General features: G+C 31.0%; 4 protein-coding genes across 5 annotated transcripts; 3 read left to right on the top strand and 1 right to left on the bottom strand.

The window, feature by feature from the left end:
* The first annotated feature begins 218 nt into the window (after positions 1–218).
* LOC107648185 (heat shock 70 kDa protein 4) lies at positions 219–3,147 on the top strand. The gene is made up of 2 exons (XM_016352158.3): positions 219–734; positions 1,234–3,147. Exons 1-2 carry the CDS (start codon positions 521–523, stop codon positions 2,973–2,975), a joined length of 1,956 nt encoding a protein of 651 aa, XP_016207644.1. The 5' UTR covers positions 219–520; the 3' UTR covers positions 2,976–3,147.
* A 4,017-nt stretch (positions 3,148–7,164) lies between these two features.
* On the top strand, positions 7,165–11,909 carry LOC107648183 (Major facilitator superfamily protein). The gene is made up of 10 exons (XM_016352157.3): positions 7,165–7,977; positions 8,066–8,229; positions 9,047–9,110; positions 9,197–9,310; positions 9,601–9,645; positions 10,246–10,496; positions 10,616–10,706; positions 10,832–10,944; positions 11,030–11,153; positions 11,485–11,909. The coding sequence occupies exons 1-10, from the start codon at positions 7,792–7,794 to the stop codon at positions 11,671–11,673; spliced, it is 1,341 nt and encodes a 446-aa protein (XP_016207643.1). The 5' UTR covers positions 7,165–7,791; the 3' UTR covers positions 11,674–11,909.
* A 138-nt stretch (positions 11,910–12,047) lies between these two features.
* LOC148554994 (uncharacterized) lies at positions 12,048–12,894 on the top strand. The gene has a single exon (XM_088489390.1). The coding sequence runs from the start codon at positions 12,380–12,382 to the stop codon at positions 12,740–12,742; it is 363 nt and encodes a 120-aa protein (XP_088345516.1). The 5' UTR covers positions 12,048–12,379; the 3' UTR covers positions 12,743–12,894.
* Positions 12,895–12,980: 86 nt separating this feature from the next.
* Positions 12,981–22,504, bottom strand: LOC107648182 (short-chain dehydrogenase TIC 32 B, chloroplastic). 2 transcript variants are annotated; one of them, XM_016352156.3, is made up of 8 exons: positions 22,201–22,504; positions 21,292–21,523; positions 21,133–21,212; positions 20,532–20,685; positions 20,375–20,453; positions 17,106–17,194; positions 16,954–17,000; positions 12,981–13,350 (listed from the first exon to the last, which is right to left on the bottom strand). In XM_016352156.3, the coding sequence occupies exons 1-8, from the start codon at positions 22,319–22,321 to the stop codon at positions 13,301–13,303; spliced, it is 852 nt and encodes a 283-aa protein (XP_016207642.1). In that variant the 5' UTR covers positions 22,322–22,504; the 3' UTR covers positions 12,981–13,300. The 2 variants fall into 2 exon arrangements, with proteins under 2 accessions (XP_016207642.1, XP_016207641.1); XM_016352155.3 differs by having other exon boundaries at positions 17,110–17,194; positions 22,201–22,503.
* Between the last annotated feature and the right edge of the window lie 1,657 nt (positions 22,505–24,161).

Genomic DNA, 24,161 nt, shown 5'->3' with positions numbered 1-24,161 from the left:
TATTTTTTTTTAACCGAAAAAAGTCTAGGCCGACGGACTTGCCCGTCCGGTCTGCCAAAATTCGCAAGTTTGACTCTACGGATTTGGTAGATTTTTTATTTGGTACGTTCTAAATCTTAGCCTAGCCAATTATTTATTATCATTATTATTATTATTTTTTTTTTTTGCGGATTTGACAGGTTGGCTGGACAGGTTCGGCACGTTTTCACAACTCAAACAAACGGTGAACTTTTGAATTGGAAGGTAGAGGGAGCCATGCCCGCGCCTCGGGCCCACATTATTGGAAACACTTAAGAGTATCCGAGCCCAAATTGAACGGGCTTCTAACAGCTTAAGTAGGGCATAGGAACATTCTAGAAAGAACCCAAACCCTAGCTATATATAACACAACTTAAACCACCCACTCTCCCTCTTCCTCTTTGCATCTAAACTTGGAACACAGTGTTTGCGCTGTGTCCTCACATTCTTAGATCTCTTTCTCCGTTTTCTCGCCGACGCAAAAAGCAGCAGTTAGGATCCAATGGCCGGAAAAGGAGAGGGACCAGCCATCGGAATCGATCTCGGAACCACGTACTCGTGCGTCGGAGTTTGGCAGCATGACCGTGTTGAGATCATCGCCAACGACCAAGGAAACAGAACGACGCCGTCCTACGTCGCATTCACCGACGCCGAGCGTCTCATAGGCGATGCCGCCAAGAACCAGGTCGCCATGAACCCTATCAACACTGTCTTCGGTGAGATCTACTTTTCCATGCACAAATTCTCTTAGAACCTTATTGTCGTTCTCTCTGCTATCTCAGTAAGCTAAATGGATTAGTTTTATTTGATGTATGCGATCTTATGTTGTGTTGAACCGTGTAGATAGTTAATCTAAGAGCATTTATTGAAAGCTTCATTTGTTGACTTGGTTTGGAGTATTTAATATTTATAAAAGGATTAATGGTTCTAGATCTAGTATAGTAGAAATCTTATCTCGTTTTTCATGATGCGTCAATATAATCTTAAATTACGAAATTTTGAATATCATCCGTCGATGTAAATCACTGTTGGATCTGGTCTGACGTTACTTCGTACTTCAAGTTCCAAGATTTGACTCTCAATAGGTTGAAGGTTTGTATGTGTATTAGTTATTGTACAGTATTAATATGGGTCTTACTCGGATGAAAGTTGTATATATTTTAGTTAGTTTATGGTTCAATATATTGATTGTTTATAAATTGTCTTCTCTCTCAGATGCCAAGAGGCTGATTGGTCGCAGATTTAGCGATCCCTCTGTGCAGAGTGATATTAAGTTGTGGCCATTTAAGGTTATTTCTGGACCTGCTGAGAAGCCCATGATTGTGGTTAACTACAAGGGTGAAGAGAAACAATTTGCCGCAGAAGAGATCTCTTCTATGGTACTCATGAAGATGCGTGAGATTGCGGAGGCGTATCTTGGCTCTTCAGTGAAGAACGCTGTTGTTACTGTCCCTGCTTACTTCAATGATTCTCAGCGTCAGGCAACCAAGGATGCTGGTGTTATTGCTGGTCTTAATGTCATGAGAATTATCAATGAGCCTACTGCTGCTGCCATTGCATATGGTCTTGACAAGAAGGCAACAAGCGTTGGTGAGAAGAATGTCTTGATTTTTGATCTTGGTGGAGGTACTTTTGATGTATCCTTGCTTACTATTGAGGAAGGTATCTTTGAGGTGAAGGCTACAGCTGGAGACACCCATCTTGGGGGCGAAGATTTTGATAACAGAATGGTGAACCACTTTGTTCAGGAGTTTAAGAGAAAGAACAAGAAGGACATAAGTGGCAACCCTAGAGCTCTTAGGAGGTTGAGGACAGCTTGTGAGAGGGCAAAGAGGACTCTTTCGTCTACTGCCCAGACCACCATTGAAATTGATTCGCTGTATGAGGGAATTGATTTCTATTCTCCAATTACTCGTGCAAGGTTTGAGGAGCTCAATATGGATCTTTTCAGGAAGTGTATGGAGCCGGTTGAGAAATGTTTGAGAGATGCTAAAATGGACAAAAGAAGTGTCCATGATGTTGTCCTTGTTGGCGGTTCAACTAGAATTCCCAAGGTTCAACAACTTTTGCAAGATTTCTTCAATGGAAAGGAATTGTGCAAGAGCATTAATCCTGATGAGGCTGTTGCCTATGGTGCTGCAGTTCAGGCTGCCATCTTGAGTGGTGAGGGCAATGAAAAGGTTCAGGACCTACTCCTTCTTGATGTCACCCCTCTGTCACTTGGTTTGGAGACTGCTGGTGGTGTGATGACCGTCCTGATCCCAAGGAACACTACAATTCCAACAAAGAAGGAACAAGTTTTCTCAACATATTCGGACAACCAGCCTGGTGTGTTGATCCAGGTCTTCGAGGGTGAGAGAACAAGGACAAGGGATAACAATTTGTTGGGCAAATTTGAACTTTCAGGCATTCCTCCTGCTCCCAGGGGTGTTCCACAGATCACTGTGTGTTTTGACATTGATGCCAATGGTATCTTGAATGTGTCTGCGGAAGACAAAACTACTGGCCAGAAGAATAAGATCACCATCACCAATGACAAGGGAAGACTTTCAAAGGAAGATATAGAGAAGATGGTTCAAGAGGCTGAGAAGTACAAGTCTGAGGATGAAGAGCATAAAAAGAAGGTTGAAGCCAAGAATGCTTTGGAAAACTATGCATACAACATGAGGAACACCGTGAAGGATGACAAGATTGGAGGAAAACTTGACCCAGCTGACAAGAAGAAGATTGAGGATGCCATTGAGCAATCTATTCAGTGGCTAGACAGCAACCAGCTTGCCGAAGCAGATGAGTTTGAGGATAAGATGAAGGAACTGGAAAGCATCTGCAATCCAATCATTGCCAAGATGTACCAAGGTGGTGCTGGTCCTGATGTTGGTGGAGCTGGTGCAGCCGAAGATGACTATGCTCCCTCTGGTGGAAGTGGTGCTGGCCCTAAGATTGAGGAAGTCGACTAAATTTAGTTGTTTTCCTAAATTATTATATCTTTGATGTGTTTTGTTGCACCTATGTTACTTGGTTTTTAGTATCGAAGACAACTATTTTAAGTAATCTATTTGGTTTGTGTACTTAAATTTCAGTTGACACGGGTTACTGAAATATTTATACATTTTGCCCCCTTTGGAATTATTTTTCCGATGTCCTGGGATGTGTGTCGTCCTTTGGTTCATTATTGTTTAGGGCTTTAGGCGCATAAAAGCATTTTCTTTATCCGAAGTGAATAGACTAATTGCTTCTTACCCAATTCATCATGGCAATGTTGCCTCCAGGTCTATGTATATGATACAGTAGGATCCTATAAGATGATTCCTGAAAATATATTCCAGCAGTATGTTTAACACCTTTTGATCATTACTAGGGGTGTTCATGGGTCGGGTAAAATCGGATTTGATGTGATTCAGACTCGGTTCGAAATATATACCGGTCTATTTGTTAGATTCAAACACATAAAAACCCGGTAAAAACCGGGCTTTTAATATTATTTTCTTGTAAGCTAGCATGTGAAAATATTCAAATTTTTAAAACTCAAACCATTATGATATTGTAAAATTTACTTAGAAAAATATAACAAGAACCAATACTTCTCCAAATTTAAAGCATAACCACAATCAATACTAATATTGTTTAATAACATCAAATATTTAAATCAATACAAATAATATAATATTATACATTAGTCTAAAGTCTTGTGCATTTTAAATATAAAACATTAACTTATAGTCTTATAATGACTAATAACACAAAATATTAAGGTTTACAATACTTAAATTCCACATAAGAATAGCCATTATCCATCACTAATAACAAAATATTAATTGTGTATGATAACCGGGACACTGGGCCGAGTTCGGGTGGCCCGAGCTATGGTCCGGACCTGATCCGAAATAATGATCGGGTCTATTTTTGAGACCCTTACCCGGCCTTAAACCTGGTGAAATCACACTAAATTAGCCCCTAAAAAATTCGGAACCGGGCCGAATTTTCGGGACGGACCGAACTATGAACACCCCTAACTACAGTTGAGATGAACCAATTTTAGTTCATTATTAGCCTTTTTCTCAATTCACTTTAGTACTATATTTAAAAAATAGAAATGTTTGGTAATCAAAGAAAAATAAAAAATTAACCAAAAACAATTATAATTTGTCTTATTTAGTATTTATTAATTGTTGCTGTTTCTTTTGTCTCCTTAGCATTACTGAAAAGAAATAAGAAATATGTATAGAGTAGTACTAGGGAGTCAACAGATTTTGTGATTTGTAGCTATTAATTAGTCATCAATAGTATTTTTAATAGTGTGAGATTACATCTTACCATGGAGCATTACTTTTTTTTTTTGCTGGCTAAATGTTGAACAAATTTTAATAAAAGTGCTGGTCGCTTAGACTTTCTCGTATGTATATTCTTTTCTGTTGGTATATGGACATGATTAATAATTGATAATGATAACCGTAGAGCAAATATTTTATATTTCATTAAAAACTTATTTAGAGAAAGTAGGTAAGATATGTTGGGGTGTACGTGGATCGGATCGTATATGATATCCGAGGTTTTTTAGTGTCGGATCCGACCCGATCCGATTCGCAAATGTGCGGATCGGATATCGGATATATCCGCATAATTGAACCTTCTCTTTCTAATCATATTTTTATGTAAAAAATTCAATAAAAATATTTCTTTCACACTTTTAAACTTATTTATTCTTAAAATATTAAATTTTTTCTAAATAAAAAATAAAATAATACAATATATGAATAATAGTTACTAACTAAAACATACAAACAAGTAAATATAACACTATATATATATATATATATATATATATATATATAATTATTATTGTGCGGATCTGCAGATCGGCGAATCGGATATGCGGATGTAGAGCAGATATTCGGGATCTGATCCGATCAATCTGCGGATCGGATCGTATCCACAATTTTCGGATCGAATGCGGATATTTATCGCGAATCTGCGAATACGATCCGATCCATGAATACCCCTAAAGATATGTGTTTAAACATGCGGTAAATAGAAATGTACATAAACACAAGTATATATTAGGACAAATCACTATATTAAGCCAAGGGGAGGAAAAAATTACAGAAATCCACCAAACCAAAAATTTGTTCATGAATCAACCAAGAGCCATTTGTATATAGTTCGAATCAGCCTAATCCAAACTCTAATTACATGTAATTCGAATCACACTGATTCGAACTACTCACACACGCATACACCCACTAATTCGAATAAACCTGATTCGAATTACACCCACAGTAATTCGAATCAGGTGATTCCAATTACACTCACACACGCTGCACATAGTAATTTGAATTGGCCAGATTCGAATTACTCATGATTTAATTCTGCCCATTCTTTTATTAAAAAATTAATAATTGATTAAAAAAATTAAAAATTTAGAAATTTAAAAAATATATATTTTATTTCATGCATTAAAAAAAAGCTAACAAAATATTTAATTACGAGACTTCTTTAAAATATTAATGAGCTATCAATTCGAATTTCATACAATACTCTTTTGCCCATTTTTAATAGTTCATGAATATTTTTTTATAAATTTTTTTAATAAATTTATTTAAATTATACAACAAAAAAATATTTTATTCTATACAAAATAATTTAAAAAAATGGCTTAAAAGATGTTAGGAGTACTATAAAAATTTGTAATGTCCTAATGACTTAAGACATTAAATAAATACTTTACATAGTCAATAATAATTTAGAAATTAAAAAAAATATAGTTATAACCAGTATTTACCTAAATTACTAGAATATTACAAATTTTTATGGTACTCCTAATATTTTTTAAGTCATTTTTTTAAAATTGTTTTGCATAGAAAATGACTTAAAATGGCTTAAAATATCCTTTATTCTATGCAAAATAATTTTAAAAAAATGGCTTAAAAAATATTATGAGTACTATAAAAGTTTGTAATATCCTAATGATTTAGGACATTAAAGAAATACTCTACATAATCAATAATAATTTAGAAATTAAAAAAATATAGTTATAACCAGTATTTACCTAAATTACTAGAATATTACAAATTTTTATAGTACTTCTAACATTTTTTAAGCCATTTTTTTAAAATTATTTTGTATAGAAAATGGCTTAAAATGGCTTAAAATGCCCTTTATTCTATGCAAAATAATTTAAAAAAACATGGCTTAAAAAATATTAGGAGTACTATAAAAGTTTGTAATATGCTAGTAATTTAGGTAAATACTGGTTATAACTATATTTTGTTTAATTTCTAAATTATTATTGACAATGTAGAGTATTTCTTTAATGTCTTAAGTCATTAGGACATTACAAATTTTTATAGTACTCCTAATACTCCTAACATCTTTTAAGCCATTTTTTAAATTATTTTGTATAGAATAAAATATTTTTTTGTGGTATAATTTAAATAAATTTATTAAAAAAATTTATTAAAAAATATTCATGAGCTATTAAAAATGGACAAAAGAGTATTGTATGAAATTTGAATTGATAGCTCATTAATATTTTAAAGAAGTCTGTAATTAAATATTTTGTTAGCTTTTTTTAATGCATGAAATAAAATAGATATTTTTTATATTTTTAAATTATTAATTTTTTAATCAATTATTATTTTTTTAATAAAAGAATGGACAGAATTAAATCATGAGTAATTCGAATTTGACCAATTCGAATTACTGTGTGCAGGAGTGTGAGTGTAATTCGGATCACCTGATTCGAATTATTGTGGTCTATAAGTGTAATTCGAATCAGGTTGATTTGAATAAGTGGGTATGCACGTGTGTGAGTAGTTCGAATATTCGAATTACATGTATATAAAATTTAAAACAACCTAATTCAAACTATATAAAAATATCCATTGGTTAATTTCTGAACCAATTTTTAATTTGGCCGATCTTTATAATTTTTTACTGTCCTTGACTTATTTATGTTATTTGCCCCGTATATTATTTTGTATAGAGTATATCCAATTTGAGGGGAAAAAAACGGAAACTCCTTCCGCATAAGGCGTGGATTATGTTTAATGTTGTACAATGTGCACAATTTGATTGCTATTTGACTACTACTTACACACGTACATGTAGAATCAGTGATCAAGTAATCAAGAATCTTGTTACAGATTCAGAATGTCTATTGAACCTGTCCTCTATTTTCAACCAACACAAAACCATTGCACATAAAAAAGCTGAGATAAACCTCAAACAAAACTAATAAATAAGCCGGCAATACTGTTACAACTTACAAGTTGCGTTAAAACTGGCGAGGCGGTGCTTTCGCACAAGGACGAAACTAGAAAAAAGAATCTTGCAAAATACATCTTTTGGAAGGATAAAATAAAAAAAGAGAAAATAAAAACTGAAAGTGAAAAGAAAATTGATTATCAGCACCGCATAACAAAAATCAAACACCGTTATCCCTCACTTCCTCTCTGTCTCAGTCTCGCTGGACTCTACAACGCCAGATTCAGATTCTTCCACCAATCAATCCAATTTTCAGTTGCCTGCACCAACTTCATTTTAATATAATATATTATACTATATCCATGTAAATTATTTACGAACATTTTTGCATGCGTCTCGTAGCGGGAGCAGCTGAAGCCGGCAATTCGTCTCACTGTGAAACGTCAACATCCATTGCTGACGTTGACCACAATTTCTAGGGTTCTTTCTTCTTTTGTATAGCTATTATCTGTATCTGTAGCCATATATAATTATCTATAACTATTCGAAGTGGATCGGGAACTTGAACCAATGGCGTCTGCAAGCGCAAATCCTTGCCGCGACGAAGAGGCGCCACTCGTCGCCGCCGATTCCTCGCCGGTTGAAGCAATCAAGACCAAGAGCCACACTAAGGATGTTCATATTTTGAGCTTGGCATTTCTCTTGATATTCCTTGCCTATGGAGCTGCTCAGAATCTTCAGAGTACTCTCAACACTGTAATTTAATTAACACACACATTCTCTCTCTCTCACGTTGTTTAATTTAATTTGTTGAATTGGTTTAATTAATTTTTGGTAAATTCAGGAGGAGGACTTGGGGACTACGTCGCTTGGGATCCTGTATTTGTCTTTCACTTTTTTCTCGGTGGTTGCTTCATTGGTGGTGCGGGTTCTCAGCCCCAAAATTGCTTTGATTATTGGTTCAACTGGTTATTGGTTGTATGTTGCTGCAAACTTGAAGCCAAATTGGTAATTAGTAATTACTTACTACCTAAATTTTTTTTAGTGTTCATTATTGTCTACAAGTATTCAGATGGAATTGAAATTCTGCGGCCATCTAGGTATTATCACAAGGAAAGAAAAAGATCCAAGTAAAAACAACTTTTTTGCGCGTGTTTATTTACTATGAGAAGCAATTTCCTCGGCAGTTTAAAAGAGAATTTAGGAAAGGGACAACGGAAAAGTTTCCCAATTGTGTTTCTTTACCTATTAAGTAAACATATAAGTACTCACTGCTCATGGGAGAAATAGGTGGCGGTTTTGTAGCTAAATTCAATGAATCTGTAGAAGGATTGTTGATTTCGAACTTCACAAGGATCACAATAGCAAAGCTGCAAGGGATAAAAAGGAATTGTTATCAGCATTCCTTACTTGTAGTGGTGTGGGTGGAACAAGTCTTTTTTTTGAGTTTGATTTTGGAGAGAGTACCATAAGAATGCAGTTAACAATGCACATGTACTGGTGCTATGTATGCCCCTAAATCAACAATTTGACTGAATTCCTGATGAATTATTACATCACCATGGCTGGTTGGACTAGTTTAATATTTTATCCATGAAAAGTAAATTGAACTCTCAACAACTTACAGATATGCTGTGATTAGTTGTATATAGGGATTCTTGAATGGTTTTGATATTCTTGACGGCTGACCATTTGTTGGTTGTACATGCCTACTCATAGTTCTGCTGATATGAGTGCATCATTTGTATTGAACTTTGTGTCCTTGTATGCTGAAATTATACTAAATTATGATCCATACCTTTAACACTGATTGATTCTTCACCAGGTATACACTGGTTCCAGCCTCTTTGTACCTCGGGTTTTGTGCTTCAATAATATGGGTTGGACAGGTACACATAATTCGCCAAGGCTCTGCAGTTCCTTCAAATTGTGATTAGTCACCTAAATCTTTACAAATCCTAGTTTGACCTGACAGGGAACGTATCTCACATCCACTGCACGCAGTCATGCTACAGATTACAACTTGCATGAAGGTGCAGTAATTGGTGATTTCAATGGGGAATTCTGGGCTGTGTATGCACTCCATCAGGTGAGCAAATTGTTCTAGACTCAAGTTTGATCACTTTCTTTTTTTCTGTTTCTTTAAATAATAATATTTATACATGAAAAAGTCTAGAGGACCAGCAACTTTATTAAATTCTGGCCAGCATGTAACCAGCAAAAGAAAAGTGAGTAATCTCACACCATTGGATAAAATCTCACACCATTAAAATCATCATTGATGGCTACTTGATAACTACAAATCACAAAAGTTGCTGGCCCTCTAGCACTCCTCTTTATACATTTTAGGATGCATATTTACTAAAAACTATTTTGCAGTTTATTGGAAATCTCATCACATTTGCTCTATTGAGTGATGGCCAGGTATGTGGCTGTTAGACTTTACATTGTTCAACTTTTCTTCTAGTTTTGTTTATTAACTATCGACTGCTGGTCTGTGGTTTGTTCAAGCTTACCCTTTCCTCATTAGTCACCATAAATGAGGACTACTGCTGACAGTATCTTTTCAGAAAAGAATTAACAACTGGCTTCGTGGTTGAAAGAACTGAAGGTCTATTGTTGAATCAAAATAACACTAGCAGTTCTATTATGGAAAGTGTTTAGCTTTTGTTGATGTTGTGTATTTAATATTATTTATTTATTTATTTAAAATTTTTAAAGCTAAGCACTTGCAAAGTTTCAATGGCTTTGTAAGTATGGTGAGTTGATGATATTGACACTGTAATTTAGCATTTGCTGTATTTAATTTTTAATTTTCATATTTATGTTTAATGATTGGAAATATGTTATTTTGTATACCATACATACTACACAAAAAAACTTGAAGGAAATGTAAAAATGATCAGGGTTTTTGATGTACCCTTTTACAATAAATACTCATGTTTCATACTAGCTAGTTTCATGTTTTGAAATGCTCAGGGTTTGAATTTTCTTTATCGTTTTTTTCTTTCCTTGTCATTGCAGGAAGGAACTACCAATGGCACTACTGTATTGTTTGTTATATTCCTTTGTGTTATGACCTTTGGTGCAGTACTAATGTTCTTCCTGACTAACCGGAGTGGTAATAGTAAGGAAGAATATGAATTTTCAGGTGCTGGTGTTTGTTCATCCATTAAATCCCTATCTAGATCACTTACCAGTGCATTGTCTGATGTAAGAATGTTGTTGACCATACCCCTCATTGCTTATTCGGGTCTACAGCAAGCATTTGTGTGGTAATCTCATGTTTATTATAAGGCATTCACCCTCATGACCTTCTACTAATCATTTTCTGATTTCTGGTGTCCTTTGACATGCACTCTGTCTTGGGTGTTAATCAACTACTCTTTCGCAGGGCTGAATTTACCAAGTATGTTGTGACCCCTGCAATTGGTGTTTCTGGTGTCGGCAGTGCAATGGCAGCATATGGGGCTTTTGATGGAATAGTAAGTATGGAAAGCAGGCTCTGGTTCCTTGCCTTTCCCATCAAAATATTTTACCCCATACTATATACAAATGAATTACTTTGAGATCATTAATATTTATTTCCTTATTTTTAAAAATCTTTCAGTGTTCTCTGGCCGCTGGTCGACTCACCACTGGTCTTGCTTCTATTACGTCCATAGTGTCAGTAGGAGCATTTGTTCAGGCACTTGTATATATCTTACTTCTTCTAGATGTCAGGTCTGCAATAAATACACTTCGCTTAATTTGTGAATATTGTTTTCCCCTCTGTAACTCTTTCTTCCTTTGCACACTCCTGTTGCAGCATGTCTAGCGGATGGGTCGGTACCCTATACATACTCTTTTTGGCTGCATTATTGGGCATTGGTGATGGAGTTCTGATGACACAGCTCAATGCTTTGCTTGGAATGCTATTTAAACATGACACGGTATATCATATGCCACAGACAACATCATGATCCTTAAATTGGGTTGCAACTTGCAATATTCAGATCATATCCTATTGATTTGTTTACCTTGCCTTTCCATTTCTTTATGGAGGCTGTATGCTTGATAGTTTGTTTGGGATATATCACTATGAATTGCTTGTTCATGTGTCCAAGCTGATTACTCTATAAGTTTCATTCAAAACTAGTGCATTCCCTGCTGTTTTCCTCTTATTACATTCTCCTCACATCCCTGATATATTTTTTCTGCAATGTTACCAATAGTTACTTTAAGTTACCTCTTGTTTCAAGTTTGTTTTGCTTTCGCGTGTAGGAAGGGGCCTTTGCGCAGCTAAAGATATGGCAAAGCGCTACAATTTCTATAGTATTTTTTGCGGCACCACACATCTCATTCCAGGCAGTGCTCGTGATATCGCTGGTGTTGCTATGCTCCTCATTCGGCAGTTTTCTGTGGCTAGCTCTCAAGGTGGCTAAGACACCCTCATCCACTCCCCGGGAGTGAATTCAACGCTGTACAACTGCAAGCATAATAGATCCAGTATAAACTATATGATCTCTATTTTTGCCTATATACCCTATCTATCCATTGGAACTACCTCTTTTATTTATGGTGACATTTCTTGCGGTTCAATGTGCTGTGTAAAATTATAAATTGTGATAATTGTAATTTATAATTAAAAGCTCACGTAGCACACACATACACAAATCTGTTGTTGGTTATTGGGTGTCTCAAATTAATATGTGAGCTTCAGTGATTTACTTGTTAGAGATAGAGGACGCAATGCTGGGGTAAGATGTGTGCAAAACTGAAGGTAGATTTCAATTTTGACCTTTTCTAGAGGGTATAGTGCGGAAGCAACCATATTTCTAAACAACCGGTACCTTGTTTCCACGCATACAACATTTTTATTTTAATTTTTAGATATGGTGGAGTCGCTCTCCAGTCTTTTTTGTTTTCATCTAAAACAGAACTATACCGAACCCATGGACGCCTAGTGGCAAATTCTGAACCCCATAACTTGGTCAGAATGGCCATCATGCGACTCATTAAGTCAAAATCCACGTCAATCCTCATTGGTCCATCGGAACCAAAATCACCAACATCCTCAAAAAGTAGTTATGATTAGGTTGTTCTGCACCTAATTTCACTGCACCCCTATTTTGTTTATAAAGACTATTTCTACCAAAGACGGAGGAGCCACCATAAGATGCCTCTCTGGCTCTCTAACTTTATCCGTTTGCACCTCACAACCCCATGGCCTATTCTAATCTATGCTGCCACTTGGACAACCATGCTAACCTTCACGGTGGTGGTGGCCGCGCTCTCGCTGCAGGTGGCATTCGTCTCGGCCATAACCCCATCCTCTTCGTTCTCCCAGAAGTGCAACAATGTTGGATCTATTAGAATGCCCTTGGACTTCCCAGGAGACATCCTCTGTTTTCCTGCTCCTCTGTTGTTGAAATCTAAGGTTGATCTTATCGTGCCTCCGGTCTTTGCGGCGGTAATTGTAGCCGCCTCTGCCTTCATGGTCCGTGCTGTGGGCTTGTTTGATCGTGATCAAACTCCTTGAAGATGTACCCTAACTTGTTTTTCCTTTTTAGATTCAGATGCCAGGGGATAGTTAAGATACCGAATTCATGCCAAACTCTTCAATTTCTTTTAACATTGACCTTTGTAAATCCACACAACGAAATTGATACAATAGATTTTCAGGGTTAAGTATAAGTGTTTAGCTATCATGCTGAACTGAAATTGATGCCTTCTATTGTTATTTTTTTTCCTTTCGGCATTTGGTTTGTCTTAGCACGTTTATCAGAAAATCCAATTCATAACTATTAAGTCCACTCTTTAAATTACACACATAAATTCAAAGTCAACATAGAGAAAATGTCTGGGAAACATCGTATAAAGCGAGAAATTATGATAACAACTAGTAATGGGTTTTGATGGATAGACTTGAGAACTTGACTAGGATTCTGTCCCAAACAAACAGCAAAAGGTTACTTAAGCTTTAGAAATTGAATTGATGAGTCTTTCACTGAAATCCCAGAGTTTCCTTCCAAGCTGTTCGTTTGAGGCAAATTTGCTTGGTTTAACCTTATTGCAATCCACAAAGTACTTGCCAGTTTCACCTTTCACGCTTGGGTGCAGAGCAACATAGCATGTCGTGGCTGCTCCCTGTTACATTATAAACAACAAATTATAATTCATCACATTTATTGTTACATGTCCTCACTCACAGATCCAAAAAATTTTAATAATGGAAACAAAATATATATAAAATAATAATAATATTTTAGTTTAAATACTTTATTAGTTCTTATACTTTACCAATTTTTCAGTTAAGTTGTTATAGTCTAAAAGTTTGTAATTAAATCATTATATTAGGTAAAATATTTTAATTAGATCCTTGTAGTTGTCTTTTAGAAAATATATACTAATCCTAAAATATTTTATTTTATAATTCATCCTACATTAAATATAAAAATAAATGTTAAAACAAAAAGTTAAAAAAATCTAATGGAGGATTCTTTTATTAATATAGGGACTCAACATGATTACAAACTTTTAAATTATAAGGATCTAAATAAAAATTTGATAAAATTATAAAAATTTATAGAGTAATTAAACCTAATTTTTATAAGAGTAAAATATCGTTTTTGTCCTAAACGTTTGGGGTAAATCCTATTTATGTCTCTAACGTTTAAATCGTCCTATTTGTATCCCTAACGTTTATAAAATTGATTCAATGTTATCCTACTATCAATTATACTAACAAATCAGATTACATTTTTCAATTATTTTCACTTGGATGTATTCATTCTCAATTAGGTCTCACTTGGATGTATTCGATTTTAATATTATACCCACTATTTGTATTTAGATTCAATTATGTTCCTAGAAAAGTGAATTATGTAAATGTTGTAGGAATTAGTTTCAACTTTTGATGAGCTATTTTTCGGAGTGGATCATCGATTCTATCCCAAACATTTGTATTCTAACTTCAAGAAAAGATTTTTAAAACTCAAACTAAAGCGTTCATGATGTGTAATTGACGGAAGGATAACATTGAATCACTTTTATAAACGTTAGGGATACAAATAGGACAATTTAAACGTTAGGAACACAAATAGAATTTAACCCAAACGTTTGAGACAAAAACGATACTTTACTCTTTTTATAATTATATTTTATTATTATAAAATATAATTAATTTTCAAATTATCTAACTAACAAATTAAAATATTAAAATAGTAATTTAAATAATAACATATTCTTTAGAATTTGATTATTCTAAGTTTTATATTTGAAAACAAATTGAATAATTTTTTTATTGTCAATATAATCAATCTCTCTTTATAATATATTACCAAATAATTATTTAAAAAATCATTTTTCTTACGATTACGAAATCCACTCTTTATAATATTTATAATTTAAAAAATTCTTTTAATTAATGTAGTTGTTATGACAAAATTAGAGCTAACTTTAAAAAAAAGAAATAATCATAAATAAACAATATTTTTTCAAGTCTCAACCAATTTCTAATAAATAACACCAATTTTATTTAAGTTTAAGAATTGATCATAAAAACACATATATAAAATAAAATTTTTAAGTTGACTATCAAATATTAAAAATTAAATAAAAATTCTAGTAGAATCAAATTAATTAATTTAATAGAGACAAATAAGAATAATTATTATTATATACTACTCAAAAAATTTTTAAGTTACAGTAAAAATACTTGTCCTCACACCCTAATACATAAATCCGTCCTTGCATATACTTAAATTTTTTTCAGGGGTGAATTCTTTGGTGTAAAAAAAGAGAATCTTCTACACATGTATTAATGTTTTGTCAAAATATATTATTTGTCCATTGTTAACGTTAGAGGTGGCAACAGGAGTGAGAACGAGTTAGGGAATTGGTTAGGTTTGTCCGGTCGAATCTAATTTGTGGACCTTGACCCTACTCAAAAAAAAAAAAAAAATACAAAAAAAAATTTGATCCAAAAGCCAAAACAAAGAAAAGTTAAAACCCAAAAAAAAAAAAAACGAAAGAACATATTTCAAGATAATTTATGAGTGTTACAATATTTTAGTGTATAATAATAATAATAATAATAATAATCGGTCATGATAATTTTATTTACTGTATATGTTTGTTTATTTTTATAATAATAAATATTAATAAAATTAAAAAATTAACAATAATATTTAAAAATAATAAAAATAATATCAATAATAATGTTAGGAGATAATAATAATAATAGCAGTAAGAATAATATAACAAAAATAATACTTATAGTAAATTACCAATAACTATTACTACTACTAGTTAAAGGCATGAGGTTTATGAGTTATAGTTTAATGTAGGATTAGAATATAGAATTAATTGTTTATATAATTTATAGTATTACAATATACATGTTATGATTTAAGATGTTTAGTCTAATTGTTTGAGTTTTAATGTTTAGGAATTAGAGTATATAATTTAGAGTTGTTTGATAATAAAATAAGATTAACAGTATATAGTAGAGTAGGATATGCACCATGTATTTGGAGTTAAGAATTTATTTTTATAATTTAAGATTTAAGAATTAATTTTTGTAATATATATTTAATATTTTATTATTTATGGGTTATGACTTAGTGTTTAGATTTTATGATTGAGTTTTAGAATTTAATTAGAGGTTGATGAAGAAGGATAAATCATTTAACCTTTAGGATGGAGTTTCGGAAGTTTAATTAGAGGTTGACGAAAAAGGGTAACTATTATTATTAATTTTTTAATATTTATTATTATGAAAATAAACAAACATATACCGTAAATAAATTATTATGACCGATGATTATTATTATTACTATTATTATCATTATAAATAAATTATTATTATTATTATTATTATTATTATTATTATACGTTAACACATATATTAAAATATTATAACATTACCCATAAATGATCTTGGAATATTTTTTTTGTTTTTTTTTTTTGGGTTTTAACTTTTAGCTTTTGGGTCAGAATTTTTGTTTTGTATTTTTTTTGGAATAGGGTCAAGGTCCACAAATTAAATCTGACCCGACAGACCTAACTAATTTCCTAATCCAGTTTCTATTTCTGCTGTCACTTCTAACGCTAACAATGAACAAATAACTCTATTGATGCTGAAAAAGGATTTTTATAATACATAACAAAAAATCTAAAGACCATATCTATATATCTCAAAGTCTAAAACAAAAAATACCTGTACATACAATAAAATTCATAAATAGGACCTCACTCTAATACAAAATAAAAATACAAGAAGTCCAATCAAATTCAATTTGCCTAACCCATAATTTACACGATTTTATAAAATACAAAAAAATCATCCTTAACCCAAACCCAACCTAATGTCACATTAACACTAATAAAATATAGTTAAATCAGATTTATAAATTAAATAAAGTACGTGTATAAAAGAATAATAAATACCGTAATTTGCTGATTATGTCCAAAAATTATTTTTAGTCTTTTTTATTCTAAACCCTTATCAATAATATATTTTGATGACACATTAATATATATATAAAAGATTCTTTTTTTTTTCTACACCATAAAATTCACAAATGTTAAGACATTGAGTTAGTCTACTTTCCTCCGCAATTGGATTGACCAACACGAAGAAAAGTGAACTGGCTTGGTATGTCTTTTGATTTTTGTGTCCTTGTATGTAAAAGTAGCACTGCACACACGTGCTATGTAATCGTAGGGGAAGGAAGTGAAATAAAATACCTGTGGAACGTTCTTCCATATGTAAAAGGTGAAGATCTTCAGGAAATCTACATGAAATGAAATAAATCATATTATGGTCTTAGAGATGAAATAAATAATACAAAAAATGAGAACTAGTATGTTTTTATGTGGTTTAAGGAGAAAGAATTAACGGACGCATCAGGTAAGAAGAGTGTCTCATAAGAGGAGTCATTATGACTCCTGGGTGGACCGAGTTAACAGTGATGTTCACACCCTCTTCCTGTAGAAACCAAAAATGCAAATCAAGTCAAAACTCGATACCAAAAAAAAAAAAAAAAAAAAAGAAAGAAAGACAAACTCATAACTAGGATTTTATTTTTGGTGACTTCTCATAACTAGGATTGTTGATTGCTTTCATCTTTTAGCTACTTAAATATAAAAATAAATCTTCTCAAATTTTCTCTCGGTTAATTTTGTAAGATGTGATCTCTTATAGTACACATGTCAAATAAAAATATGTTTATTAGCTTAACAAAATGGGTTCTTTTAAATAAAAAATTATATATTTACTATTTTATACAAAAATATAATTATTTCTTATTTTCGCAAGCAGTATAAGAGAAATTGAAAATGTATATTTCCTACTTTAATTTTATAGTCACTGCTACGATATTAAAATGAAAAAAAAAACACGATCAGCTATTCTACGCAATTTTTATTATTTTCAATCTCTCTTTGACCTGCTAAGTTAATAATTTATTTACTCTCCATTAACTTTTTTGCATAAATATCAATAAAAAATACTTTTAATTTAAATTCAAATAAAATATAAAAAAATAAAATTATATATGAATAAAAACTTAAATTTTGCGTTTTAATTCAAATTTTGTAAAATATATATTTTTATAAATATATAAATTTAAAACAGAATGATTAACGATTTTTTAAAATTTATTAAAAAATATTTTTTAATTCATTAGCACCTATAAAATTATTTTTGAGACTATTAATGTTCAAAAAATTAATATAAAATATAGCCATAAAAAATAGTATAAAAGCTAAAATATAAAATCTTTTAAAAATTAGAAGTAGTGATAGAATCAGGTTAAAGGATTTATCAAGAGTTTGGACCTGACTTACAATCGATCTGTCTAATAAAAAAAAATCTCAGGATCAAGCTTATAATAGAGCTTTTTCATCTTAAAAGATTAAATTTAGACTTATTGAAAAGTCTACGAAAACTATCAGACTAGCTAGCTTGAGCCTATTTAATATTATTATGCATATATGTTATTTTCTAAAAATGTTATAAGTGAGATTTAAATTCTAACCCTTTAATTTAAAAACCTTATTATTTACTACTAATATACCAAATATTTTTAATAAATATATGAAAAAAATTGTTTGTATTTTATTAGATTTTAGTCTTATTTAAAATTTTAGTCCAATTTAAATTTTAAGTAAAATATTGTTTTTGTCATTAATATTTGGGATAAGTCATAAAATTATTCCTAATATTTAAATCGTCTTATTTAAGTTTCTAATATTTCAAAATCGTCTTAATGTTGTCCCATTGTTAATAATTCAGTTAACAGAAATAACGGCATGACAATATTTAGACAATTTTAAAACTTTGAAAACTTAAATAAGATGAAAACATTGGAGACAAGATTTTTTTGATTATTTTTAATATTTTTTTTAATTATATAAAGTATTTAAAATATTTTTTGTTTTACTAAATAATAATATATACTATTTTTAGACTCATTTCAAAAATATATGTTAAGAATAACACTGAACACTAACATGTGATAGTATTTAGATATGTCTAAATGTGTCTGAATTTTTTTTAATTTTTTATTAAAATACAGTTTGACATAAATAAAAAACATACGTGTTAAACGAATATTAGATCTAAAATATATTTGACACACAAATACGACAAATTAATAAAATATCTGTACTTCATACAACATAATTTATATTTCTATTCTTATTTATTTTATATTTTATTTAAATTCATGGAAGGAGTATTTCTTTATTAAAATGTCAATAAATTATATAGTAAAAATTGCGTAAAGTAGCTGATTTTTTTTTTTCTAACTTTACTGATGAAAAATCTTATTTTTTTTAAATTTTATTGACAATGACTATGAAATTAAAGTAGAAAATATATTTTTTCAATTTTTCTTACATTAGCCGCAAAAATGAAAAATAATATGTAAAATCAAGATAAAGATCTTTCCATTGTGGTGATTATCTCTGTGGTTCACCTTTTTAGGTTAGATCGCAAATAAAAAAATATTTTTTTTTCGGGCTATTGTTGCGCACCTTTTTAAATATTATGTCAATGGGGTATGAAATAAATTATAAATCAAAATATATTTCTTTTTTTATTTTAAAATCTTAAAAGCGATCGTCGATGTTCATAACTTCATATCACATGTGTCATACTTTTATTTATGAAGACCACATTTGCATTACCTTTCTAAATTTTTTATTTTATGATATAAAAGAATTTTTTTAAAGTTCTTTTTACTTGTTATTAGTATTTTTAATAAAAGAAACACGTGTACAAAAAGTATAACACAATGTGCATATAACATTTCTTTTCTTCAGGATTATCAATTGAAACTTTTTTTTTTTACATAAACCATATAAACTTTAAGTTATTAATATATTTATTATATATTTAAGAAAATAAAAAATAAAAACTATAAATCTTATTTTTTATATATATAGATATATGGGCATTTAAATTTTTTTATAAAATGTTTTTTTATATAATTTATAAAAAAATATTTTTAAGATTTGAACCTAAAACTTTTAATTAAATTATAAATAAATTATTTTAACTATTTTAATTTTTATTATTTTTATAATGATTAAATTAGTGAAAGATGGGTATTTTTTAAATTTGTTATTGAAAAATTTTATCAATTAAATTAATCTTTTAAAAATTATAAATTAATTATTTTTGTCTTTCTATAACCTAATTAATAATTTTCGTCAATAATTAATGATATATAATGTTAACGCGATAACATGCATGATACCTAGTATGTTCAGTTGGATGCTGAACAAATATGTTCATGAAAATTTATCAATTTAGTCTATTTTTTTAATTATATAAATTATAATCCTAACGTAACCCAATAACACTAAATTAATAGATTTTTATAAATATATTTGTTTAGTATTTAATTGAATATATTAGGTGTTATGTATAATGTAAATTAACATTTTATATCATTAATTGTTGGCAAAAACTAGTAATGAAGTAACGGAAAAATAAAAATAAATAATTTATAATTTTTAAAAAATTAATTTAATTAATAAAATTTACCAAAAATAAATTTAAAAAATATTTTTTAAGGACTAATTTAACCATTAATCACGCCAGTATTTATGGATATGTATATGTTAATATATAAAGGTGAAGAATTAGTGGACTAGTGACCTGTAGGCGACGAGAAAGCTCATTTGAGTGCAGTATGTTGCATAACTTGGACTGGCCGTACGCCTTCTTGTTATCATAACTGAAATGTTGTAACCGTTTGTTTTGTAAATGATCTTGCGAATCATATCATAGCAAATTCCTTAAGTTACATACATACCCTTTCCGTTCATTCAGCTTTTGAAATCTAATTCCCTTTCTGTAAGTGTAGTTGTGGGCAATTGATGACAAATTTATTATCCTCCCTTCAATTCCTGTGGCTTCCGCAGTTTGTTTCATTTTCTCGAGGAGCAGGTTTGTCAACAAGAAATGTCCTGAAAGAAGGAAAAAACAAAAAGCATAGTGGAGTCTATTATTATAATACTACAATTAATACTGAAAATAATAACGACATACGTTTAGGAGAAAACTTGTTGCTGAGTGAGTTAACTTGCTTAGTACAGATAATAATAAACATTGATTTAATTTTTAATTACTTTGCAGCGAGTCTTATCCAAAACACCAGACTACTTATTAATGAGATCTATACTACTAGATAAGTTAAAATAAGATGACATCACAGATAATTTAAGTAAAATTATATTATTTATATTTTTTTATAAAATGTATGGCGTTTTAATAATTGAATTATAAATTTATATATGATAAAAAAAATTTATATCAAATTTTATCTAAATTGAATATCAATAATAAATATATAGCTTTTGATATTTTGAACTGAATATATTAATTAAGTAAATTATTTACAAGGTAAATTATACCAAGATGGTTAGTATGAAACTGCGTTTCAACCCCATTCTCTGACAGCTTGAAAGGGCAGAACATGACTCCAGCATTGTTTCTGTAATGAATGAATGGATAAGGGTGTTGCATATTTAAGAGAGTAAAAAAGAAAAGAAAAAGAGAAAGAGAAGTGGAACATTAAGATATTGAGAGGAAGATGAAGAGCAAGGAAGTTGTGGACAAAAGAAGCAACAGATGTGAGAGAGCACAAATCGAGCTTCAGAATGTCAACACGGGCGGACGGCTTCTGCTCAACAATCTCTTCCTTCGCCTTCTTCGCACTAACTGTATTCCGTACACCAATGATGACGTGTACATTCCTCAGAGCCAGCACTCTCGCTGTCTCCAATCCAATGCCACTTGCTCCTCCTGCATTATAAGTTTATAACACAACACATCACAATCACATTCTTTCTATTCCTTCTCAAAGTTCCATTTATATATATATAGTAACTCTAGAAACAAAAACTGAAATTTCATAAATAATAAAACAGTGCTGCCACCATAACTAGAAGGAAAAGATGCAGAAAATAATAAAAAATATAGAAAAATGACAAAAAAAAAAATACAAAAAAGGTAGTAAATATTTTAAAAAAAGAAAAAAGAGATTAAACTACAAATCATCGTCACATATTTTGATATTTATTAACACTATAATAAATTAACATTATAATGGATTAAAACTATAAATTAATATCACAGATCAATACTACAATTTTTTTTATAAATATATAGAATAATTGATATTTCAAGTTGGATCGCTTTTCGTAATACTGAACCAGATATCCAGGCCAAATGAAAATGAATCTAATTGGGTTTTACCCGAATATTCTCGACTACCTGTTGAATACCAAAACTCCTAATTAATTAGATGGACACCACTATATAGCAAAATCTAAAAATACACATATTAACGGATTAATATCATACTAAGGGTTTAATTTTGTACGTAAGAATATGAAGAGTAGTTGATATAACATAAAATTATTATATAATATTAATATGGAAGAACATGAATACCACCACCATTTTAATTAATAACTGACCAGTGATAATAGCAGTGAGGTTGGAGGCATCAATTCCATGAGTAACCTCCTCTGCTGTTGAAGCTGATCCAAAGCCACTTGGACCAGCCCTCCCTGTTAGCAACGATATAACTCCCACCATTCTCAAACCTTTATTGTTGATGAGTGATCCAAAGCAATCTCCTACTATATATATATATAGAGAGAGAGAGAGAGGGGAAACTAATTTAATTTATAATATAATACCTACCAAAGTAGAAAGCAAGATTGGACCAATTTACAAGTGGAGAAGGTATGGTCTATACATGGAAGCAATAGTACAGTAGTAAAGTTAGTATAATATATGAGGCCTATGGTTTTCTTCTTATTAAGGGAGAGGTTCTTAGGTTGTAGGTTGACAGCTTTATTTTGATTGTGATGTGAATTTTTCCCTTATTTGGACTCTAGGAATTCAAGTTGTGCACTTATCAATTTCATATTAATTGTTGCTCCTTTATGGTAGTTTGATTGGACCTTTTTTTTTATATAAATAAAATAAATGTTTTATTATTAATATGTGTAATTTATAGACTATTTATAATATTTTTTTAAATAAAATAATAAAAAAAATTATTACTAAAAGAAATTATTCTGGGATTATATTATGGAATCCAATTTTTTTTTTATCAGGGGACAAGTTTGCTGTGCCACAAAAAAAAATATACATTTGAATTTCAAGATCTCTATGTCTCCAATTTGGGAAGAACATATATTAGGACCAAAACGCTTAATTTTAAAAAAAATCTACCTTGATTTGGGTGAGAAGGAGAAGTTGAAGAGTTAAATATTAAATAGACGACAAGTATGATTTCTAAAAGTGATTTGTGGGTATGGCGTTTTCAAAACTGCTGGCAACAATAATTCATCATCTTCGTTTGAGGAGTACTCAGAAATACGTACTCTTGAAAACTCTTTAAAAAATGAGATAATATTATATGTTAAAGTTATTATTTGTTTTATTGTGTGAAGCACATGCATGCAAGGGAATAACGATGTAGCAGAAATGGTGCTACCCAACACTAAGAACGAAGCAGTTCTGATTTGAAGTTTGTCGAGGAACACGATGAACTTTATGAATTTAACAAGGTTCGTCGAGGGGCACGACAAACTTGCCCCTAGGGATGGCAAAAACTCCCGACGGGACGGGTATCCACGGGGATTTACTCATCGGAGGGCAGATATGGGGGGTGGTTTTGTACCCGCGGGGATGTAACACCCTATTATCCTAAACCTTACTTCATGTCGTAAAGAAAAAGATAACAAAGTCAGATGACAGTTCTAAAGCTCGTACGATAATATATATAGAAAGAAATAATAATACTAGAAGTCCGATGAAGAATTACAGCTCAAAATAGAAACATAAAGGTGTGAAGCATTCACTCAATAACTATAAGTATAAAGGCACAAGATACAACATAATACAATAGTAATCAAGATAGATATTTAAGTATGATAGTCAAAAGAGCTCTAGCCATAGCCTACGGAGTTTAGGCCGACTAGTTACATACAGACAATACAGAGTTTTTGAGTTAAAACAGCATATGCAACTTATCTCTCAAGTCAAGCCTTTAAGGCAAGAAAGGTACAAAAGTGAGAGTATATCTATGACAAAGTAGTCCAAAATACAAAAGATGATAAAAGATCCTCCGCTCTGTCACCATCTCGCAACTCACCAAGGTGGGTTACGACCTGCATTTGAAAAACAACAACATATGGAATGAGAATCGGAGGTTCTCAGTATAGTAATAGTACCCAGTAATGTAAGATATAAGGTTTTGGGATAGCAAAAGGCAATCCTAGAACTTCACATCAAGCATAGATTCAAACTTATAAAATAATTTAATAAAGTCCTTAAACAGGTCATCTAACTTAGGAAAAATTCTAAACTATTAATAACATCGTTGTCCCACAACCTTCGCCAACTTAACCTCCCTGCGATCCCA

The sequence above is a fragment of the Arachis ipaensis genome, chromosome B6 (assembly GCF_059453495.1).
Source record: "Arachis ipaensis isolate K30076 ecotype BB chromosome B6, ASM5945349v1, whole genome shotgun sequence".
In the NCBI taxonomy this organism is placed as follows: domain Eukaryota; kingdom Viridiplantae; phylum Streptophyta; class Magnoliopsida; order Fabales; family Fabaceae; genus Arachis; species Arachis ipaensis.
Note: the sequence above shows the minus strand (reverse complement) of the source record. Positions and strands in the feature narration are given on the sequence as shown.